This window comes from Panthera uncia (assembly GCF_023721935.1).
Source record: "Panthera uncia isolate 11264 chromosome C1 unlocalized genomic scaffold, Puncia_PCG_1.0 HiC_scaffold_3, whole genome shotgun sequence".
In the NCBI taxonomy this organism is placed as follows: Eukaryota; Metazoa; Chordata; class Mammalia; order Carnivora; family Felidae; genus Panthera; species Panthera uncia.
The window spans coordinates 34,569,586-34,594,214 of NW_026057584.1; the positions used below are offsets into that span (position 1 = coordinate 34,569,586).

Below are 24,629 nucleotides of genomic sequence, written 5' to 3' on the forward strand. Positions count from 1 at the left end.
TGATGGGGGGTGGGAGGGAGGGGAGGGTGGGGGATGGGTATTGAGGGCACCTTTTGGGATGAGCACTGGGTATTGTATGAAAACCAATTTGACAATAAATTTCATATATTGGGAAAAAAATAAATAAAAATAAAAAAGATAAACAGAAAAAAAAAAAAAAAGAAATCAGGAAGTGTGATGCCTCCAGCTGTGGTCTTTTTTTTTTTCACGATTGTTTTGGCTATTCGGGGTCTTTTGTGTTTCCATACAAATTTTAGGATTATTTCTATTTCTGTGAAAAATATCATTGAAGTTTTGATGGGGATTACCCTGAATCTGTAGATTGCTTTGGATTGTATGGACATTTTAACAATATTCTTCTAATCCATGAGCATACAATATCTTTCCATTTGTGTGTTTCTGTTTCATCTGTGTCTTATATAAAAATTTAAGTGTACAGTATATAGGTCTTTAATTTTCTTGTTAAATTTATTCCTAGGTACTATTTTAATGCAATTATAAATGGAATTTTTTCTCAATTTCACGTTCTGATAGTCCATTATTAGTGAATATAAGTGCAACAGATTTTAAATACTGATTTTTGTATCCTACAACTTTATTGAATTTACTTATTCTAATAATGTTTTTAGTGACATTGTTAGAGTTTTCTATAAATACCATGTTATCTGCAAATAGAGACAGTTTTACTCTTTTCTGATTTTGGATCCTTTAATTTCTTTTTCTTGCCCAATTGCTATGGCTAGAATTTCTAGTACTATGTTGAATAAAAGTGGCAAGAGTAGGATCCTTGTCTTGTTCCTGATCTTAGAGAAAAAGCTTTGAGTTTTTCACCATTGAGTATGATGTTAGCTGTAGGCTTGTCATATATGCCTTTTGTTATTGTCAAGGTGTGTCCCCTGTACACTCACGTTGTTGAGTTTTTATCATGAATGGATGTTGAATTTTGTCAAATGGGTTTTTTTTGCACCTATTGAAATGATCATATGATTTTTATCCTTCATTTTGTTAATATGGTATATCATATTGATTGAATTGCAGATTTTGAGCCATATTTGCACCAAGGGATGAATCCCACTTGATCATGATATATGATCCTTTTAATATATTGTTGAATTTGGTTTGCTAATATTTTGTTGAGAATTTTTTTGTTCATCTATGTTCATCAGGGATATTGGCCTGTAATTTTCTTTTCTGGTAGTGTTCTTGTCTGGTTTTGGTATCAGAGTAATGCTGGCCTTCTAAAATGAATATGGAAGTATTCTCTCCTGTTGTTCAGAAGAGTTTGAGAAGAATTGGTATTAATGTTTCTTTAAATGTTTGGTAGAATTCACCTGTGAAGCCACCTGGTCCTGGACTTCTGTTTGTTAGCAGGGTTTTGATTAGTGCTTCGATTTCCTTACCAGTAATTGGTCTGTTCAAATTTTCTGTTTCTTCATGATTCAGTCCTTGTAGTCTGTGTGTTTTTAGGAATTTATCCTTCTTCTAGGTTGTCCAGTTTGTTGGTGTATAATTGTTCATAGTAGTCCTTTTATTACTTTTTAAATAGCCAAAATATAACTAGTCATTAAATTAGAGTCTGGAAGTAGGTCAGGCTTTCTTTCTGGAAAACTATGTCTATCTACATAGTTCATAACCTAAGTTTTCATAAATGCATTTCAGTAGATTACCCTAAATATCAACACATGATAAAAGCCAATTATGTGAAAAGACATCTGTAAACTATTTTAAACATTAGTAGATAAACATTGGATTTCAAAAATCTTCATTTTGTACTTGTAACCAAAAGTAAGACAGTTTGGAAATGAGATGATACAAATGTTAATGTGAAAACTTGTTTTAGAACCACAATAGTAGGACTTGGAACAATAAAAATGTTGTTGAAGATTAGAGATATTTGCTAAAGATAGTAAACAATCTGCTTCTCCACAGGTATAATGGGCAGTGGGACCTTGGCCAAGAAGTCCTTGATGACATCATTTATAGAGCTCAGCTAGAACTTTTTTCTCAACCACTATTGGTAAGTTATTATATTTACTTTTTATTAAACATACCTATGCCTGAAAGGGGCACTAGTGAATAAAGATATTCACTATATAAGATATGAGGCAATCTAAATCATAGAGGGGAAAAGGTTTATTCTGTAGCATTTGGTTAACTTTTGGAGAGAAAACAAAATTTATTTGGATCCTCTTCTACCACATATCAAAATAAAGTTCAGATAAATTAAGAATCAAATGTTTTGAAATCCTTTAAGAAAAGAAAGAGGAAAAGGTTAGAAATACTAAAATTTCTAGAATTGGAAGGATTTTCTAAGCTTAAGAGATGGGACAAGTCACTCAAAATAGGTTGGGTTTTGTTTTAGTTTTTGACCACATAAGCATCTAAATTCTAAACCACCAGTTTTTTAAAAACAAAGTTAATATGTATTGTACAAACTGAGAAAAAGATTCTCAACAAGCATGACAAGAAAGCCAATTAGTATTTTGTTCTCTATAAAAAGATTTCATACTCTCCCACAAAATAAATATATTTCCAAAAGGTAAATGGTCGATCAAAAAGCAAATGCGAACATGTAGTAGTGGAGTAAGGAAGGCATTCTTTCCTTTACCAGTAGCAGTATAACGCAATTCCGAACCTCCCTTTATAGAAGTAGTTCAGTCATGTGTGTTTTCTTTAACCCACTACCTCATATCTAGCAAAACATCCCAGAACTACTTTGAATTTTTTTAATGTATTATAAAATGTATAATATCCAAACATTAGTGTTATTTTTAATCTCAGAGGAATCAAAACAATAAATGTTTTGGGACACCTGGGTGGCTCAGTCGGTTAATAAGCGTCTGATTCTTGATTTCGGCTCAGGTCATGATCTCATGGTTGTGAGATCGAGCCCTGCTTTGGACTCTGTGCTGAAAATGCGGAGGCTGCTTGGGGTTCTCTGTCTCTCTGCCACTCCCTGCTTGTACATGTACATGTGTGTGCATGCTTGCTCTCTCTTTCAAATTAAATAAACTTAAAAAATTCTTAATTAAAAAAGATGTTTCACAGCAGAGTATGATTAAGTTTTTATATATGCAAGGGGCACCTGGGTGGCTCAGTCGGTTGAGCATCCGACTTTGGCTCAGGTCTTGATCTCACATTTCATAGGTTCGAGCCCAGCATCGGGCTTTGCACTGATAGCACAGAGCCTGCTTGGGATTTTCTGTCTCCCTCTCTCTCTGCCCCTCCCCTGCTCGTGCTGTTTCCCCTCTCTCAAAAATAAACACTGAAAAAAAAATTTTATATTCAAAGATTTATGCTAAAGAAAATGCTAGCTTGTGTAAGTGGTCAGTCAAGCAGTGTACAACTATTTTTTAAATCTAGACAGGACAGAGGCAACATACAGATCTAATGGTCATCAGGTGATTCAACTGTGGATGGTTTTTCTTTGCAAATTTCTGTGTTTTCTGGGCTTTTTGTAGTATTATGATGGTATTTTAAGAATATTACTTGTGGAGGCGCCTTGGTGGCTCAGTCAGTTAAGCGTCCGACTTTGGCTCAGGTCATCGTCTTGTGGTTCATGAGTTTGAGCCCTGCGTCTGTGCTGACAGCTCAGGGCCTGAAGCCTGCTTGGGATTCTGTATCTTCCTCTCTCTCTGCTTCTCCTATGCTCATGCTCTCTCTCTGTCTCTCAAAAATAAAATAAATGTTAAAAAAAATTTTCTAAAAAGTATTATTTGTGGTTTTTTACTTGTAACACTTTAAGAGCACAATTAAAAAAATTTTTTTATGTTTTATTTATTTTTGAGAGCAAGAGAGACGGAGCACGAGCGGGGTAGGGTCAGAGAGAGAGGGAGACACAGAATCTGAAACTGGCTCCAGGCTCTGAGCTGTCAGCACAGAGCCTGACGCGGGGATTGACTCACAGATCATGACCTAAACCAAAGTCGGACGCTTAACCGACTGAGCCACCCAGGTGCCCCAAGAGCACAATTTCTAAAGCTGTTTTCTTTGTACCATTTTTTAATATCTTAATACAAATATAAATTTATTGAGGTAGCATTTATAATAGTTATTTACTATTTGAATTTCTTTTTTTTCTCTCAGGTCAACATGCCTAATTTTACCCTAAGGGTCACATTAAAATAAATGGATAAGAAGATAAAATACTTACTTCATAATAATAATACCCTGCATTTGTGATACTCTTTAAATTCATACTTTTCTCCTTGTAGCAGTCTTATAAATTAAGTAGAGGTGGCATTTCCAAGGCAATATAAGTAAAGAGATTAGTAATCTCTAATCTTAGAGCAATCCTTTGTTGTGGGGGACCTTTGAGGGACCCAACAAACAGCACTCCTTTTCTCTATTAAAATTTAGAGCCAGATGATAGGTAAAATAGTTGGCAGAGAAACAAGCCTCATCTTTATTCCTGATAAAAGCTAAATTTAAAGACTTAACTCCCCACCCCTCAGTCTGGATGTTGGAATAGCCTCCTGGAGAAGTTTGAATTGGCAGAACTGGCACACTTGTCCAGGAGACTGCATTTTACTTGTCCTTTCCAAGTATAGAGGAAGGGAGAAAAACAATTCTCTAGCTCAAGATCTTTGCTAAATTAGTACTTCCCAGTTAAGAAACATGCACCAGTTGGGGCAGCCTGGGGGCTCATTTGGTTAATCACCTGACTCTTGATTTTGGCTCAGGGCATGATGTTACAGTGGTTCGTGGGTTCAAGCCACGTGTGTCAGGCTCCGCGCTGTCATTCTCTGTCTCCTCTCTCTCTGCCCCTCCTCTTGCTTGCACTTGCTTTCGCTCCTTTGTCCCTCTCCCTCTCTGTCTCTCTCTCTCTGTCTCTCTCTCTCTCTCTCTCTCTCTCTCTCCCACACACACACACACACACACACACACACACACACACACTCACACACACACACACACAGTGGTGAAACAAAATGCCAGCCATGTTTAGGCAAAATTTCTCCTTATGGAAACAGAGTGGAGAAAAGGCTAATTTTTTTTATCAGAGATTAAATTTTTCATGTTATTTATCATCTGAATAATCAAAAACCTACTCTAAATTTTCTTTATCAGGGTTCAAATGTTAAACAATTTTCTTTCTTTGGAATGCCTTTTCTCTTTGCAAGTGAACAACTTTAAGGAATCTGTGGAGTGTATGACTCACATTTTTAAAAATAAATTCTCATTTTAAAAGCTTCCCTAAAACAATACAGAACAATGGAGGTACAAACTCTTTTGACATATTGTACTTTTATATTTTATAGTACCAGTTTAAAATACATACTCAAAAAATTATAGAGGGGTGCCTGTGTGGCTCAGTTGGTTAAGTTTCCAACTCTAGATCTCAGCTAATGTCTTAATCTCAGGGTTATTGAGTTCAAGCCCTGCATTGAGCTCCACGCTGGGCATGGAGCCTACTTAAAAACATTTTTTAAATAAAATAAATTTTATTAATTTTTGAAAGACAGAGAGAGACAGAGCACAAGCAGGGGTGGGGCGGAGAGAGAAGAGGACACAGAATCTGAAGCAGGCTCCAGGCTCTGAGCTGTCAGCACAGAGTCCGATGTGGGGCTCGAACTCACGAACTGCGAGATCATGACCTGAGTCAAAGTTGGACACTCAACCGACTGAGCCACCCAGGCACCCCTAAATAAAATAAATTTTTAAAAATTATGGAAACATAATAAAATTATGGAAACATGAAGTAAAAAATAATCATAAATTATATATTGAGTGTAAATATACATAGGCTTTATATTATCATTTTAGGTTGCCAATGCCATGAAAAACTCATTACCATTTGATGCTCCTGATTCTTCACAAGAAGGCCAGAAAGTACTTAAAGTGGAAGTCACTCCAACAGTGCCGAGGATTTCTCGGACTGCGATTACAACAGCTTCAATCCGTCGTCATAGATGGAGAAGAGAAGGTGAGTACAAAATTCCTGTAGCCCATTCATGGATTCTAGCAAATTTATCACTGTTTTTATAGACTAGGTTAACACATGATATTATAGTACTGTATATAATTAAAGTAAAATTGTTTTATTTTTTAGTATAGCGCTGGAAACGCAGTTTAAGTGCCTGAATTTATTTTGATATAGATATATATTTTTTATAATGTAGAAAGATGTTATTAGACTGCTCTATGAACATTAAAACAGAAAATAAGATCAAGTTAATTTTTGTCTTATTTTTGAACTAGTAATAACAATTGGAAAGAAGTTTCTTTAAACCTGTTATAATGGGAAAAAAGGTGCATGTATGAGCATTGTGGGAGAAAATTGTGTAACTGACCAAACCAATGGTGAAATACAAGCTATCTATAGAGAGTTGGTTATTGTATTTTAGATTTTTATCTTTGCTTTTCCTTGTTTTGTAAGTGCTGAATCCAGCAGTATTTCATAGGCATATGGTACTTAAATGGTCCAGCTGTCTTGCCTAAGAGATATTAATTGCCATTTTAATGATCCCTATTTTCCTGTCCTATTCATTTGCAAACCTCATATTGTTCATCTGCCTCCTTATGTGTGTGCATGCTGTGCACACACATGTAACTATATAAATAGCGTTTGTGTTTTTATCATATCCATATATACATTCTCTTATCTGCCTGGGGCAAAATGCTCAGAAAAGAATAGAACAGCACAAAAGCACTAAAATTTTATATGTTGAATCCCAGATGGCTTTGACTTCTCAAACGAGGCTGACTCGAGTATTCCTGGCTCCCCGGTCCAACACGGCTCCACTGACCTAGGGATCAAACGTGTGCAAGAGGGGGAGGTGCTGGTGCGCAGGACCCCTGAGCACGGCTCACCGGAGCCCAACTCAGCAGCAGCCACAACAGAGGGTAGGACAGAGATGAGGAGGCAGAAGTCAGTGAGGCAGTTGCTGGAGAAGGATCCTGGCTCTCTATCCCCAAGCAGAACATCTTTCCATTCTAGTGTGTGTTTCCACTATCCCAGGGTGTATTAGCTCCTCCTTGCAAAGCACACCTCCCCATATGCCTAGCACCAGGTCAGGTACAATCTTTAGTTACCATTTGTGCTGGCCTGGAATCTGCATTCTGTGTAATCAAAGAACAGCTTGGCATGGCTACTAACAAGGCAGAGGCCTATCTCCAAAATGCTTGGGATTTTTTTATTACTGAGCATGTTTATTCTAACATTGGGAAAGGAAAAATGCACCCAATGGACATGACAATATGAATTGATTTCTTATATATAATAATTTATTCCTTAATATATGAAGAGAGTTTTAAAACATTCATACATTATCTTTGGGAAATTGGACTAAAGTGGAGCTGGCCGATTTATCTCTAAGTCCAGGTTGGTCAGTTAACAAGAATTTCTTATCTCTTTGATAGAGTAAACCAGTATTGATCACTTTTTACAGTCTGTGGGTCAAGTCACCTGGGTCTAACTAGTAAACTACTGGCCTCTTTCCTCTATAAATGTGCTATCCTGGTGGACACTGCATTTTATCATTTATTGTAAATATTGACGGTTGTCTTACATAGCTTCCAAACAGAATTGAAATGTGTTATTTAGAGTTCAGGTATCCTGGTAGATCTTGTTTCCACAATGTCGGTATCTCAAAATGAGAATTTATTTTTACCCCCAAATCACCACCACCACCACCACCACCACCACCATCACCACCACCACCACCACCACCACCACCACCACCACCACCACCATCTGTAAAAGAACACTTTTCTCCAATAGGAAACTATTTATTTGCCGTCATGTGATGCTCATAGGAGTTGGCTTTGTGAAAGAGGGAACTGTAGCCTAAGTTTTTCATTATTTAATGTGTTGCTACTCTGGAACCTTAACACTAATTAATAAAATATAGCAAATAGTTTTAAAATAAGTTATATATTTTTACTTAAGACCAAACATATATGGAGCAGTTACCTTCCACCTTAGGGAAGTCTCTTGCTCTTTGGTGCATTAGCGTTTGAGCATGCTCAGTAAGAATTTAAATCTGTCCTCTGTTCCCTTGCCCATTTGCCCACATTGACCTGACTTCATTTAACAGTGTTGCATGTGCATGATCTAAGGACCCCAAAAAGTTGGTGCTGTTTCACAGAGATCCTGTGAAAGATGCAGCCTTCCCTTTTCAGTTTCTCTGTATCTCTTTGTTATCCCTGAGATAGTCAAAAAGGCATAAAAATAAGTATATGAATTGATGTTGAACCCATAGTAGGCCTAAATTGAACAACACCATGTTTCTCATCATTCCTGATGACTAAATGAGCCACTTGATATATATACTACCATTCTTAGAATGTTGATTATTTGTGCTAAATGTAGTACTATGTTAATTAATGCTTGATGAAATTCTAGAGAGTGTGGGATTAGGTTGGAACATTTCTTCCAGTTCATGAAAAGTCATATACTTTGAAAAAGGAACCGAAATAGTAGTTCTTTTAAAATGGCCTCTTTTAATATTTACTATCACTGGTAAAATTTCAGTTTGTGAGAGTGGGGTATTGCCACAAGGAAAGAGGAATAAGTTCCTTCAATGTGTTTGAAATTTCTCAAAAATTATTTGGCCTTTTAATCTAGATTAATTATATCTTTACATCAATTTCGGAAGGAGCTAAATTTATAAGAAAAGGCAGACATGAATGGAAAATTTCATTAAAGATCCTTTTTGGTTATCTTCCCTGCAGATCATGAGTAGAGTTATATCATCATCCAGGGAAAAAAATAGAAAGGAAAAAAAGTTGTGAGACATAACTGCCTTTTTATTCCTTGAGGTTTTTTAAATAGAAGGAAGGAAATTACTAAAACCTATGTAAAGTGTTGGTAATTCTGAAGTCTGCTGGAGCTTTTGTATTAACATCAATATTTGGCCTTTTAAAAGAATTTTCTAGTATGATGGTTTTAAATCATTTTACAATTAAAATTATATTTGTTATGTATTGAAATTGAAGGGAGACTATAAACCCATCGCCTTCCCTTACCCTGATTGTCAAGTAACATTTTATTTGTAACTTTTAAAGTTGGATTTAGGGGCGCCTGGGTGGCTTAGTCGGTTCAGCATCCAACTTTGGCTTAGGTCATGATCTCACAGTTTGTGAGTTCCATTCCCACATTGAGCTCTCTGCTGTCAGCGCACAGCCCACTTTGGATCCTCTGTCCCCCTCTCTCTGCCCCTGCCCTGCTTGTGCTCTATCTCTCTCAAAAACAAGTAAACATTAATAAAAAATTAAAGTTGGATTTAAAATTCTTACTAAACTGAGGACAATGCCTATAATTAAAGTATATTAGTATTCAGTTGTATTGGAACAGCATTTCTTGGTATATGCAATATCTGTAGATTCTCTTGCATGCTGGCTTTTATGTTATCATCATCTCTTTTATGGCCATATTGCTTGGGCATCAGATCTGCATGAGGCAAAATTTAGATGCTACCACTAAGTCTCTCAGTCTCCTTTCCTCAGTATAAATAGATATATATCTGATGATACATTTTTGTTCACTACAGTTTTATGTTACTGATATCAATTGTGAACCAGTAAATACCTTTTCTTGGGTATTTTGGATTTCTTTATACTAACTGTAAGTAAATTGTTAAGATGATACCATGTGAATATAATATAAAGTTTCATTTTGAGGTACGTTATATACTCTTTTGAAGAAGGGGTTGAGAGAAGTGGTGTCAGCTGCATTTTCATATGGCTTTGCATGATGGTTAATTATTAAACTGCTGGATATAATAACAACATGCCTTCTGCTTTAAGGATAGTCTATTTTGTTCTTCTTTTGAAGGAAGGAAATAACTAATCCATATAAGAAAATATATTTAAGAAACTATTTTTTATTTTTCCAGGTACTATGTTAAATAAAGATTGTGTTTAAATATTTTATGTGTATTTTACTTAGATAACCTATATCTCAAAGTAATATTTGTTTAGAATTTTTTCCTAATACCTTAACTGTAATATTTATATCTATATGTGGATTCAGATTAAACCTTTCTTGCAGTCTGGCAAACATATGTAATGATGTAGCAAACTGCTATCCGTTAAGAGATTGTTGATCATACTTTCAGTAAGAGAATTGGGCTTTCTGGAAAACCCAAATTAAATACATTAGATACGCTTCTTCCCTTCTAACAAAATCCCAAGGTAAGGATTCTTTTGTTAACTGCAGTTTCTGCACGAAACATAATGGGACACACATTATCTTATGATTATAACAATAATACATCTCAAGACTAAAAATCTAAATTATTACAGATGTACATACTATAGAAAGTAAAAATCCTTATAGCTATCTCTGCTAGTTACTGATAATCAAATATTTCCTTCACATTAATTTGTCAAGAAAATATGGAAACCAGTGAGTAGATATGCCCATAAGACAAAATATAATTACGATGTTACTGGAAACAACATACAGTTTTTTAGAGTTAGAAAATCTACTAGTTCCATGTTAAAAGCTTTAAAGCCATGTAGAAGCACTTAGCTGTTGAGTAAATGTAAAATCTTACTGCCCTTTTTAAAAAGGGTTTGCCTGTAGGAATAATGAGTTTGACATTATTCTGGGTGACTGAAATTAGAAGGGTGACTCTTGAATGGTCTGTTTTATGGTGGGTTAAGGAAGATATGAGGAAAACCTTTTGATTTTTTTAAACCAGATAGATATCATCACCTCAAATTGACAAGGGTGTATTATAAAGATTAGTAACAAAATGTATTTCACCTGAAGTTGTTTTATATGCCTAAATACTGAGATACTAAGTTTGTTTGTGGATAGTCTTACAAAAGCTGGACTAATTCAAACTGAATAAACACAATGGATAGCATATTAGAATTCTGTGCAGATTAAGATTTCTTCCCCTAAATTATTTAGGGTAAGTGTTGATTTGATAACAGGGTCATTGCCAACCTATAGCAAACATTACCCAAGAGATAAGGTCAGTTGAGTTTTTATTCACAATTCCTTCTTTTTTAACTTAGCTATTGCTGAGTCTGTCTGATTTGTTTTTTAGGTGCTGAGGGTGTAAATGGAGGAGAAGAGTCGGTAAACCTAAATGATGCAGATGAAGGCTTTTCATCAGGGGCCTCCCTCAGCAGTCAGCCATTTGGGACCAAACCATCCTCCTCTTCTCAGAGGGGAAGCTTAAGGAAAGTAGCAGCTGGGCGTTCAGCTAAGGATAAAGAAACAGCTTCTGTCATCAAATCCAGTGAGAGCCCTCGAGATTCAGTCATTCGCAGGCAGTATGTACAGCAACCAACTGATCTTAGTGTAGATTCAATCGAGCTGACACCGATGAAGAAACACCTGAGCCTGCCTGCTGGCCAGGTGGTGCCAAAAGCCAATAGTTTAAGTCTAATCCGGACAGCCAGTGCTTCCTCAAGTAAATCATTTGACTATGTAAATGGCAGTCAAGCAAGTACCAGCATTGGGGTTGGCACTGAGGGAGTTACTAATCTAGCAGCTAACAATGTTAATCGATACTCAACTATCAGTCTACAGGAAGACCGGCTAGGTCAAGCTGGAGAAGGTAAAGAGCTCCTTAGCCCAGGAGCTCCCTTAACCAAGCAGTCTCGATCCCCAAGTTTCAATATGCAGCTAATATCCCAGGTGTAGTTCTGACATCCTCTCTCATCTTTTTGCTTACCTTTTAAACTGAACATTTCATTGTACATGAAGACACTTCATCCCACATTGTGAAAAAATTGGTCATCGTAATCAGATTTGATTTAGTTTAGGTATCTTCATACTGTATTTTGTATGGAAACAGCAATAAGGTTTTCTTTTTTCCTCCTTCCTATATCTTCTCTTCACCTTATTCCTTGTAAATGTGTTTGTGAAGCAGTATAAAATGTATGCATCTTCCATACCTTCCTTTCTCTGTGGGTGATGTGCAATCCATCGTAGGCTGATCGGTCCCATTTCAGCACTGTGAGACTGAGGATACGTTAGAGGAAATGGTGTATATGATCCCTATGAATTGATTCTTTGGCTTTTGTTTAAAAAAACAAAACGGGTTTGTTCTCATAATTTATAGAACTGTGGAGATTACTGGATCATATTTTTTTCTCTTTTAACCAGGAGTGCCTCAGAGATTCTGCTATGACTTTGGACTTCTCTGAGTCTGTGCAATCATTTTCTTGAGAAGCATGGGGAAAGGTGGTAGACTGCTGCACTTTTTCATTAAAATGTGGGTGGCTCTTTTTCCCCCCATCTCCTTTATCTCCAGGACACAATGTTCAGTTACTGAGGCATTTAAATCAAGTTAGGGCCCCCTCCTTTGGAGGGCAGGGCTCAAAATTGTTTGTTTAATTGATAATGCACTTTCTCAATGGCTCTATAGTCATTATTAACATGTCTTCCCTCCTCCCCACAAGGACATAGGTCATTTCTGTCCTTAAAGTTTGAACAACTAAGAAATCAGAGAATCCAAGGGGCATGTTCTATTTCCCAGGAATGATTGACACTTTGGTGCTGGGGTTTGTTGGGGGAGGGGGAGGGGGTGGTTTTTGTTTAGCTCGTGTGGGACTGTGTGCGCGAGGGGAAGTTTTGATAGGTTTTTTTCTTTTCCTTTGTGAGCTGATGATGACTGAAGTAGAACAAGTACGTCTTCAGGTAAAGAGAGGGATTTCTCAACTTGCTTTCTGTGATGTCAGACTATTGGAGAAGCCCTTTCAGCTGCTTTCTAGATGTACCTAAATTCAGTCAGATATTTTGGATTAAGAAACCTGAAGTCCTGATAGATCATATACTTTAAGGAAATACATCAGGGACAGATAATTGGCTGAAAACATTGATGCTTCAACATGACACATTTTTATAGAACATTTCTACCAGGGGGTACTGACTTGATTTCTCCGACAAGGACCACACTGCCTTTGTGTTTAGTGTAATGCAGTTTGTGTACCTTCTGATCATATATCTGCAAAAGTTTCTCATTTTTATAAAACTTGGAAATCATGCCAGTAAGCTAGATGTTGAATGTATGTAAGTATCATTTTGGTAATTGTGCTAAGAGGCTACAAAAAACATTATTAGTGAAAAAAATTTTTTTTTAGTTCTGATTTGGTTGGGTAAGATTTCAGTATAAGTTCTTTTCGGTCTCAGGCTCTAATGCTTGATTGAAAAAGAAGAGAATATATTGGCTTTTTAAAAATCAGTGTATTGTGACTTGAACTGATATACATTATCCTTCCACAAAATACATCAGAGCTATTAGTGCTTTATACATTTAGACATTTTTATTTTATTGTGAAAGAAAAATATACTGAATTTATAGAAAGCAAGTATTTAACAAAGTTTAAATTTTTATCTCTACCAATTAAAATTACGGTAGATTTTGATAAAATAATCGGAAAAATGCCTCTTGTTTTTTTCCACATCTGAAAATCTCCCCTCTCCTCTTCTTATTTTAAGAGGGTTTGTTTTGTTTTATAGGGGACTTTGTTAGAATCTTTATAAGAACGATGAGATGCTTGTTTGAATTTGGTGGTCTGTAACATTTTTCAGCTCATATGAAAATGGAAACCTAGAACCTGAACTGAACTAACACAACCAATACTACTACTACAACATTGCCAAAGTCTGGGATAAAGTTAAAAGTTTATAAATAGAAATGTATTGATGTGTGTATGAGTGAGTGAGTGTGTGTGTGTGTGTGTGTGTGTGTGTGTATCACAAAGACATATTTTAGATGTCCCTCTTTTTTAATTTAAGGGATGTCAGATAAGTGAGTTTGAAAGCAGCCAAAAAAAATGAGGTGTAAAGATCTGTAACATACTGAGGAAAGCAAAGTTTCAGGTATGAAAGGAAAAGAGCATTGTTCTTACCAAGGGGTAAGATCTTGGCCATCAGCGGTTGATTTAGGAGGCTGATGGGTTGTTTTGATTTCAACAAGTTGTACAGATGTTGGCATCTAAATCTAGCATGGTTTGGTTAAAGCGCATGTGCGCGCGCGCGCGCGCGCACACACACACACACACACACAAAACAATACCAAATTACAGCAAAAGCTGTAATACATATAAATCTCGCTTTTATTTTGTTAAAAATCTTATACTTGAAAAGTTGGTTTTGAAAAACTTTCAACTTCTAAGAATTCATTTATCTGTATGTATATACATGCGTATTTTGTATGTATATATACCCATTAATGTTTCATGACCCTGTAACATTTTTTCCATTCTTTTAAGTTATGTGATTTGGCTTTAATGAAGAAACATTTCATTTAGTTCAAACTGTGCATTCAGGGTCTTAGAACAGATTTCCTGTGCAAGATATAACTAAAATGGAATGAGTTTTAATAAACCATAAGTCAAATTTTCTAAGAGATTTTTTATATTCATTTGCATTATTTATTGGCATTTAATTCAAAATAGTTTTCAGATATACAACAGCTGTTACAAATATATACCAGCAATATGCATACTTTATTATTTAACAGCCTGTTGTTTTATACTTCTTACCTTTCATAAGAAAAAGTCCTTCTCTCTATGGAAAAGCTCATTACAGAGAAAATACTTGTTTTCTATAATAAAACAATCTGATTGATGCCATCTGTGTCAGGTTAGAGAAGCTGGAAGGGGGAAAATGGTTATAGTTTGAAGTACTGACCCCTACCACCACTCTTATGCTCCCAGTTACTCTTCTGTGCCTGTTTATTATAGTCAGAATTTTTGTGCTAGACGAGACCCTAGAAATATCTAGCTAGTAGCCCAGCTCCCCAAATATCATCCTCAGGAAACTGAGACTCAAAACGGTTGTGACATGATTAAGTTCACATAACTAAGAAGCAGAGCCAGAATATAACTCCTGTCTCCCATCAAATGCATATTAACACCCACTGCCTCCCTGTACTCCTACTATGGTAAACGTGGTATGTAACTGTCTCCATTTTTGCAGTTTCTTTATATTTCTGGTCTAGTAGTTAGTGAATATAGCACATTAAGAAAAGTATGAAATCCAGAAAATATGCAGAGTAATAAACCTAGATGGGAAGTGTTGGAAATGTAGGTATCTATACCACAGATGTAAGGGTAGATACATTTTTTTAATTCTAATTTATGCCTTACTATTTTCTGCCCCATGCCAGTTGTATGCTGCCATTTTATAGTTGATTATATTTCTGGGGATTTATTTAAATGCAAAAATAAACCCAAAGAAATGGCTTTGATCAGTGTTTCTAGCTATTTTAAAATAACTTTTGAATCAGCCAGCCAGCTTTCACAGTCACCTAGGTGGCAAATTAATTGTATTGCACAATGGAGTATTGCAAAGAAAAGATTAAATAAATTTCATTCCATTAATTTCTAATGTTGAGAAAATAGAACCTTACATGTGCTTTAGAATAGATACAAGCAATATTTCCTTATGTAATTGAAAAAGGTTTATAGTGTGAAGTTTATGATTCCATAATGGAATGGTGACCATAATGTCATTTAAAATGTATATACCATATAAAATGTCTTAAATGCAGTAGTCTCAGCTATATAAGCTCAATATTTCCAATGTATATTCTCAAATTCCACTTAGTAGCTTTAAATTAAACTATTTATTAGACACTGGAATACTGAGAATAACTTTTCAGATTTTTTTGTTTGCACTATTTTTGTGAATATTTTAATGAAGTGGGGTGTTTCTGCTACCTCACTTTGTGAGGTTTGTATGGGTCCATTTTTGAATACTTTAGTTAATAACAATCAGTTGTCTCATTTAATTCTCTGCATGTTCGTTTATAAATTTAAAAAACTAGTATCTGTCTTTAGGGGGTAGTATGCTATTTATATAAACACTGGCAAGGAAGAGCTCTCCATTTCCAATCTTGGATTACAAACTAAGTTTTTGGTTTTTTTTAAATCAGTATTTCAGTTATGTATTTGTTTTTCAGGTTAAAAATGTTTAATAGGTCATGCCAGTGGTCAAAAAATCTGTAAGAATTTTAGAGCAACTTTTCTATACTATGGCTATGTTAAACAGTCTGAATATAAGACTTTTTACCTTTCAAGTTGAATGATTATTGTCATGTTTCAAACCACTAAGTCGGTTGAGACACTTATTTGTAATACTTTAATTTTTTTAAAGTGCTTTCTAGAAACAAGTTATTTGAAAACCAACTAGAAATGATTGAAAACTTAAATTCTCAAAAATTAGAATATTTGCCAGATTATAAGATAGAATGCAGTGTGAAATTGTAAACAGTGCTAATAAAATTATGAGTCACCAGATTGGTACAATTTTCCATTTCCAGGGTGGTCATGTTGATAATATAAGGCATAAATTTTAGTATTACCTGCATTGTGTACCTAATGGGTATATCATATTGGCACTGAATATACATAGGAAATATTCATAAAGTCAACCAATGTGCACTTAAATTATATTAGGTTTTTGGCATTGCCAGAAATTTGTATGGTGATCCTGCCATTAGAATTAGAGGAGTCCTCATCACCCAGCCTTTCCCTATTCCATAGACACATTCCTTCTAAACCTGACCACACAATCATAAACTTTTGGTAACTTCAATTGCTTCAGTATTTTTGTACTCTTAACTATTAGTCACATGAGTAATATACACGAGAGCAAACAGTTCAGAATAGAAGTTAGCCGAAAGCTGGAATTGATGTGAAATAACTGGCAGCACAGTACAGAAATGTAGGTTCTATGTTTTACTTTGGATTTTGAGAAAATGTTTACAAATTAAGGCACATTCAGATGACTGATTTTATGATACTAGGCTCAATATAGATTTTACAAAAATCAGAATTAAGTATAGCTTACAGTATATATGAGTCTTTGTGTATCTGGAGGTAGGCTCAATAAGGAAATTCTTTTATTTTCAAAGAGAAAGGAACTTAATTGGACCATCCATCCCCAACTGCAGAATTGGTATCAAACTGGTTTGCTGTATTTATGTGTCAACAGCTCAGTGTTAATTGTATCAGAGGAAATTCTTCATTGATTACAAAATTTACCAAAGAAAATGTATCAACCAAATATAATTTTTTTAAAGTACCTAACTGTTAAGGAATGAGGCCCCTTTAACATAAAGGATTACTCTCTAGCCCTGGGGGAAATAAATACTAAATGATTCTTTGATCTGCAACATAGGTATACAGTACCTACAAGATTCCATTTCAGGCTTTCTTATGTCAACGTTTTACACTTCCAGCAAAAGTACCAGTTAAGAAGTCCAAATATTATTCATTATGGCACATTTTCATGTCTCCTTAAATTAAGGATTCTGCTCATCAGTATTGAAATTCCTAAAATTGGTATATTGTATGATATGATGGCTTTTTTAAAAATAAAATTGAGGGGGGAGTTATGGAAATGCATCTTTTAAAATGGGTAATGGCAGTTATTTCCAGTAAGTATGATACTGGCCAAAATGGTATGTTTTTACATAATTTATGTACATGATCACTCTGGGTGTTTTTTTTTTTCTTTGCAGAAAACATCATTAATAAAAGCTAAAATACTCATTTTTTAAATGCATGGACCAATAAGAACTAATGGATTTAAACTATTAAGTAATGATTTTTGGGGGGGCGGGACACAAAATGTAATTATATATTAACTAATGTTGCAAACAGATCCTATATATGTGTTTTTTTTTCATATCAGGTGGTAGTTTAAAAGTAACGTATTGATAGGCTATCTTGGAAACAGAAGATTGGCTTTCCAATAATTCCTAATGTAGGTTTTGGATTTTTTTTTTAAGCTTTATCATCCACAATGAATTGAGAGATAAGTTCAATGCTCCATGTATTGTTTTAAAATATTTGTGGGGTGCCTGGTTGGCTCAGTCGAGCATGTGACTCTTGATCTCAAGGTTGTAAGTTCAAGCCCCACGTTGGGTATACAGGTTATTAAAGTCTATGAAAAAAATGGATAAATAAATATTTGTAATAAGCTTAACTGCTTTCCAGTGAATCTTTTTGATTCTCATTCTAAAAATTATGCTGACTTTACATTCATTTTAACTGGTTAAGATAAACCGTTTTTATGGTGCAAAAATTATTTTCGCACTATTTTGTCTCCTGAGCTCTCCTGAGCTACAATTTCTCAAGAGTTTTATTCTAGTAATATATAGTCTGGTCTCTGTCACAATGGACAAGTAAACAGGAGATATCCCACATGTTTGCTTCATAAAATGATATGGAATGTATAGATCAGCTCTTCTTGTTTTTTTTTAAACCAGCATCAACCTACAGCTTGGTATAAATTTCCCAAGTATTCAGAGACTCGTGCCGGTGAAAATTTAAATAGGATAGGCATGAAGAAAATATGATTTCTATTGACTGATGTCCTTTCAACCTAGGACTAGTGAAAACTTTCATTTTTTAGAGCTGAAGAAAAAAAACGCACATTTAAAATCATTTATTGGTGCATGTAAGCCATTATCTTAACTGTCTTACTGAATTGGTTAATGCTGTTGATTGTTGAAATGTGAAACATAGTCACTGTTGACCTTGTAAATATCTGCCAGAGATGAAAAAATATTTTAAGTTATTGTAAATAAAGATGTATAAAATTCATTATCAGTCTGCAATGCAGAAACATATCTAAGATGTTAAATATTGTGTTTCTTGAGAGATGTGTAATTTTCCCCTAGATGTATCTAGTTACATTAAGACTGTAAATTTTCTTTTGTACAGTATAAAAATACAGCTTTATTTGGCTTTTGACTGGATTCCCCTGAGTTAATTTTATATCTTACCTAAATTTTATACCCTAAAATGGTCCTTCATTGTATTTTTTTCAAAGCATGCCATTTTATTCATGTATGTCTGAACTTTTTATTTATATGACACACTATTAAGGCAGTTTATAAAACTAAAGCAATAAATAAAGTTACATACAGCACCATAAAATAAATAACATGAAGGCAGGAATGAACTTAATACATAAAATACATGCCGTATATTTATGTTATTGTTGAGATACAAATTTATCTATCTGAACTTTAAAACAGCCAAATGTAAAGAGAGATTAATTATATGAATTTTAGAGATCCTTAAGATAAGACAAATCAGTTTCTTAGGTAAAGCACAATTGTTTCTAGAACTGAGATGAAAAAACTGAAAATTTTCTCCTAAGGTCCTTATAAAGAAGATCCAACATTACTACAGTCATTTACATTCTCTTCAGCAAGGTATGAAAGTGCCTGTTCCCCTGTACACTTACCAGTAATTAGTTTTCTAGTCACTCAACTTTTTGGTCTTTCCCACATTGTGTTTTCTAAAGATACACTTTAGCCTTCTCTTGGAACATGGGTTGAATGAAGAGCTGAGCTCCAGGCCCTCTTTTCCTTTTTTTATATATGCATTTTCTAGAAAAGTCTCGGGCCTTTTTTTCCAACCCCCTCTTTCCTCATAGCTACTGTTCCTTGCTTATGGACCAAGGCTTTATTCTTTTACTTCAGATCCAAGCAATATAAAATACTTTTTAAAAATACTTTATTATGCCTTAATTCAAATTTGCTGATATAGATGATCAGTTTCAGAAGAGAATGGTTTAAGGCAACTCACAAAGTCTGGTTTGTTGTTTTTGCCTTGATTCTGCATCTGCAGTAGTTAGGGTGGGTGAGATTCACCAGTTTGACAGTTTCAATTTTTTCCTTTTATTAAAAATGTCATATTTGCTCATGTTGAAAACTTTAGAAAATACAGAGAAAATACAAAGGGAAAAACTAAGTTACTGTAATAAAATAGTGAATATTAACAAGATAGCAGCAACACTGCCCTAATACATATACAACTGTGGTCCACATCACAATAATTTACATTCCAGAGATCCTTCCCACGTGAATTAAACAATAACAACATTCATTGGGCTCTAGGACATCCCAAGCACCATTCTAACGACTTTAACAACTTTAAAAATTCAATAATACAACAGTGTCTGATAAGTACTGTTATTCTCCTTTTGTAAGAAAAGGAACGTTCATCTGTCCAAGGTCACAGAGCTAGTAAGTGGTACAGCTGGAATTGAACTAGACACTCAGGCTCATGGACTTGTGCACTTAACATAAGATGCTGCTTCATACAGTATTGATTATTCTCAGTTATTAGTATACTTGTCCTATCCCCCACAAAGTCAAGACCCCTAAGCGGGGGGGGGGGGGGGGGCGAGGGGGAGATTGGATCTTAGTAGAGCTAGATTACTAATAGGCAAACTAAGTCCAGGAAAGAATCAAGCCCTAAAACCCTAGGCATACATAATTATAAATTCTCTCCTATGTGTGGTTCCAATTATGTACCATCCATAATTGTGTACCATTCTAGAGAGGAGAAAATAGTCTTTGTGTGGTTTGTGTGAGGGGCCTAAGTTGAGAAAAGCTGACTTAGTGTATAAGGAAGCAGAGGAAGCTCTCAAAAAACTTAGAAATATTTTATCTGTTTTTATCCTCATCCCTCCCCTGCAAAAAAAAACAAAACAAAACAACAACAACAAAAAAACCTGCCAGGTAGCTTAGGAAGAAATTAGAACTTTTTTGGGCTGACTTACAATTATTTTAGGATTTAATGTTTTAAACACCATCAGAAAGGGTACAAATAAAGTTTTATGTTTAGAGTTTCTAAAGCTCTAAATCTGGCCCCTGGGTCCTCATCCAAATAGGATCAATATAATCCGTAATAACAACTCTGGTTTTCCTCAAGATGTTATATCAGAAACGGGTGGGACTGACTGCTTCTAAAACTCATTTGAAGGACCAGTCACTTTTGGCACTTAGGGAACAATGTTTAATGCATAGGAATGAAAACATTTTTTTCTGGCCAGGTCATGCTGACCAATACAAACTTAAAATCTGAATCATTGTATAATTTAAACACAATTCAAAAATATTTTTTTTTCAAAAATATTTTTTATTCTCTCCAATCAACACTCAGTGGGAAATATCCCCATTTCCTCAAAGAAAATAATCAGAATTTTAAATTCTATAGATACTTATAAAAAACTTATAAATAATGGCTTTATGCACATTATAAAACTCTATGTTATGTACACTGTAAAACTTCTAAAACTCATTTCCCAGAGTCTGAATAATTATGTGCATATTTTTTAAGGATTAATCTGCCAAATCTTTCATTACTAATTTGTGCTTTATGACGGTTTTATCATCCCTGGTGTAAAAAAATCTTGGAGATAGGGGTGCTTGGGTGGCTCAGTTGGTTGAGCATCCCACTTGGGCCCAGGTCATGATTTCATGGTTTGTGGGTTCAAGCCCCAGGTTGGGCTTTGTGTTGCCAACTCAGAGCCTGGAGCCTGCTTCAGATTCTGGGTCTCCCTCTCTCTCTGCCCCGCCCCTTCCCTCCTCATGCTCTCTCTCTCTCTCAAAAATAAACATTAAAAAAAATTTTTTTTTAATTTTTAAAAATTAAAAAAAAATCCTGGAGACAAAATAGGATCTCACTACTGTATTCCTAGTGAGAATTTTTTTATTCCTAGATGTTCAGATAGAAGTAATGACTTTCTCCTGAGCAGGACTGAAATCAAACTGATATCTTAAAAAAAAAAAAAAAAGTCTTGAGAGGCGCCTGGGTGGCTCAGTCAGTTGAGCATCCGACTTGGCTCATGTCATGATCTCTCAGTTTGTGAGTTTGAGCCCCGCATCGGGCTCTGTGCTGACCGCTCGGAGCCTGGAGCCTGCTTCAGATTCTGTGTCTCCTCCTCTCTGTCCGTCCCATGCTCACGCTCTGCCTCTCTCTGTCTCTCAATAATAAATAAACGTTTAAAAAAATTTTTTTTAAAGTTGAGTAAGTGGCTCAGTCAGTTAAGCGTCCAACTTCAGCTGAGGTCATGATCTCATGGTTTGTGGGTTTGAGCCCCGCATCAGGCTCTGTGCTGACAGCTCAGAGCCTGGAGCCTGCTTCAGATTCCGTGTCTACCTCTCTCTCTGTCCCACCCCACTCACGCTCTGTCTCTGTCTCTCAAAAATAAACGTTAAAAATAATTTAAAAACTGGGTAGAAATTATGTGCTGAGGCATCTGTCACTGACACTCTAGTCCTATTATACCCTTAGAAAGTGTGTGTTTAATGCATAGCATCTAGATCATTTCATATGATAAAAATTTTCATACTCCCTAACTCAGTGGTTCTCAACACCAGCTGCATGTTAAAATCATCTGGGGAAAATTTTTCTTAAATTTTGATTACCAGGCCACATTCAGACTCTCTGGGATTGGGATCTAGCATTAGTAATTTTAACAGCTTCCCAGGTAATTCTCATGTGCAATCAACATTGAAAACTCTCTTTAATCCTATAACAATCTTTGGCATTCATAGCTAAGCTTTCCTTCTTTCACCCAGAACCACTGACTCAAGATTTTTTTTTCCTAGAGAAATATATAAAACAGTAAATGCCAATTTAAGAGATTAATCCACTGTGTGTGTGTGTGTGTTTGTGTGTGTGTGTGGACTCATCAATGCGACACTCTGCCTTTCCTCTTCCTTTACTCAGACCACTGGACGCTATAGGCATGAATACAATTTCATTGGCCCCAACCTTAAGCCCCTGACACTTTGAGGTTCTTGTACTTCTTGGGCCTGCCCACTTTTTCATGCCCTTCAATTTATGTTCCAAAGCTTCATCACTTTGAAGTACCACTTTCTCAGGAGCCTCAACTCTTCTTCAAATGGAGGCCACCACTTCAAAGAACAATTCTATCTACAGCTATCCTCATCTCCATGCTGCCTGTCTCAGATGAGGTATCTCACTTCATTTATTTTACTCAGCATCCTAAGGCAATTCTTTTTTTCTCCATTTGGCTCTAATCTATACACTGATGACCCCTAGATCTCTCTCTTGATCTCTTGACCGATTTTCAAACTCTTATATCCACTGTTTGCAGGATAATTGGATATCCGTCTTTCAAAGTAGTTTCACAGTCAAGATGCCTCAAGCTAAACTCTTTCCCTCTTACCTGTAATCTTGCACAGCACACTGGGAACTAATACCCAGGCAACAATGCCAGAAACCTGGGAATTATGTCTTCCTTCTCCCTCACTTCTATATCCAGTTTCCAAATCCTGCTGACTTTGCCTTTTTTTTTTTTTCAAATTCATTCTTTCCTTTCCAGTTTTACTACTACAGTTCAAACTTCTGTGTTCATCTTCATATCTAGACTGCTTTGATAACCTCTTAACTAGTCCCCTGCCCCTCTCAAATTTAACTTCATTAGTGATTAATAAAAAACACCTATCAGTCCCCTGGTTACAGTTATTCAATGGTTCCATCATAGAGGATAAATTCTGTTCTTTAGCCTGAGATTTCTCCCACTCCATCTCCTGTCATTCATACTTTTACTTAAGGTTTAACACCAAACTGCTTTGTACTACCACACCCATTTTTTTAAGTTTAATTATTTTTGAGAGAGAGACAGTGCGAGTGGGGGAAGGGCAGAGAGAGAGGGAGAGAGAATCCCAAGCAGGCTTTGTGCTGTCAGTGCAGACCCCAGTGTGGGGCTCGAACTCACAAACTGTGAGATCATGACCTGAGTTGAAACCAAGAGTCAGACGCTTAACCGACTGCACTACCTAAACGCCCCTACCACACCTATTTTTTAATAGCATACGCTCCTCCTGAAATCCCTTTTCCATCCTGATTCTCTATCATCTGTAGTTGGATAGGCCTTTCCTCTGCTACTTTTCCTCTGTTTACCTAAGCTAAGTGGTAGTTGTCCTGGTAGTTCTCAGCAAATTCTATCCTTGCACTTACACATTATTGCATTGAAATTACCTGATTCTTTCTACCCAATAAGAATCTTAAGTTCCTTAATGGTAAGGGACATATCTGGGCACTGTGTCCCTGGTATAGGTAGGTGCTCAAAGTTAACTGAACAAACTGAACTATTCAAAGAAAAAGACTGAGAGAAATGAAGGACACTCAGCTCCTTCCCTCTTTTCCACAAATACACCACAAAAACAATCAAAACCCACCACTCAAACCAAGGCCTCTGAGTCTAGACTTTAGTGTAGATTTGAAGAAGAGATGGAAGAGAGTTTACATCATAGAAACGTAAAGAACATATTAGAACACTGAATGTCTACTTAGTATTCCTCATATTTTTATGAATTTTTCAATCACTTCATTAATTGTCAGCTATGTTCTTTTCTCTTCTCCCTACTCACCCTTCCCCAGACTCCTTTTTAATTTCCAATATAGAGAAAATTGCCTTTATCCTTTGTTTTCTTAAACTTTGCCAACCAAAATGGAATATTAAGGTATCCAGGCTACCATCATTTCTTTCTCACATGGATTTCTTAAACAGCTTCCAAAAGGTATGACTCCATCCCTTCTTTCTGCTCCCACTCTTACTCCTTATCCAGTGATCTTTCAGTACAACTCTGACTAGTGTACCAAGAGCCAAACTAGCGCGCAAAACAACAAACCCAACTTTGGTGCTTGCCTCTTACCCTCTTAGGTACCTGCTATATTGACTTGGGCTTTCTAGCTGGAAAATTTTGCCCCTCCTCTTTCCCTGGCCTAAAACTACTTAACCCTCAGTCTAAACATCTCTTCCTCCAAGGAAATTGTTCCGGACTTCTGTCCTTTAGATACTTCCGCCACGTGATTCAATAAACATTTAACTTCTCATATGGTAGCATTTTTCTCATTGTCCCTTCATTATTTTCTCC

At 35.7% G+C, this 24,629-nt stretch overlaps 2 protein-coding genes across 10 annotated transcripts in view; one reads left to right on the forward strand and one right to left on the reverse strand.

Moving 5' to 3' along the window:
• The window catches only part of HYCC2 (hyccin PI4KA lipid kinase complex subunit 2), a 92,038-nt gene extending 73,363 nt beyond the window's left edge, over positions 1 to 18,675 (forward strand). For 8 of the 9 annotated variants that reach the window (XM_049615872.1, XM_049615874.1, XM_049615875.1 and 5 more), the window contains 4 exons: positions 1,930 to 2,017; positions 5,767 to 5,926; positions 6,679 to 6,846; positions 11,004 to 18,675. In XM_049615872.1, the coding sequence (XP_049471829.1) occupies positions 1,930 to 2,017; positions 5,767 to 5,926; positions 6,679 to 6,846; positions 11,004 to 11,605 (1,018 nt within the window). In that variant the 3' untranslated portion in view covers positions 11,606 to 18,675. The remainder of the gene's footprint in view (positions 1 to 1,929; positions 2,018 to 5,766; positions 5,927 to 6,678; positions 6,847 to 11,003) is intronic. The other variant, XM_049615877.1, reaches the window with a different exon arrangement.
• The window catches only part of CFLAR (CASP8 and FADD like apoptosis regulator), a 224,037-nt gene that overhangs the window by 171,928 nt on the left and 27,480 nt on the right, over positions 1 to 24,629 (reverse strand). The window lies entirely within an intron of this gene.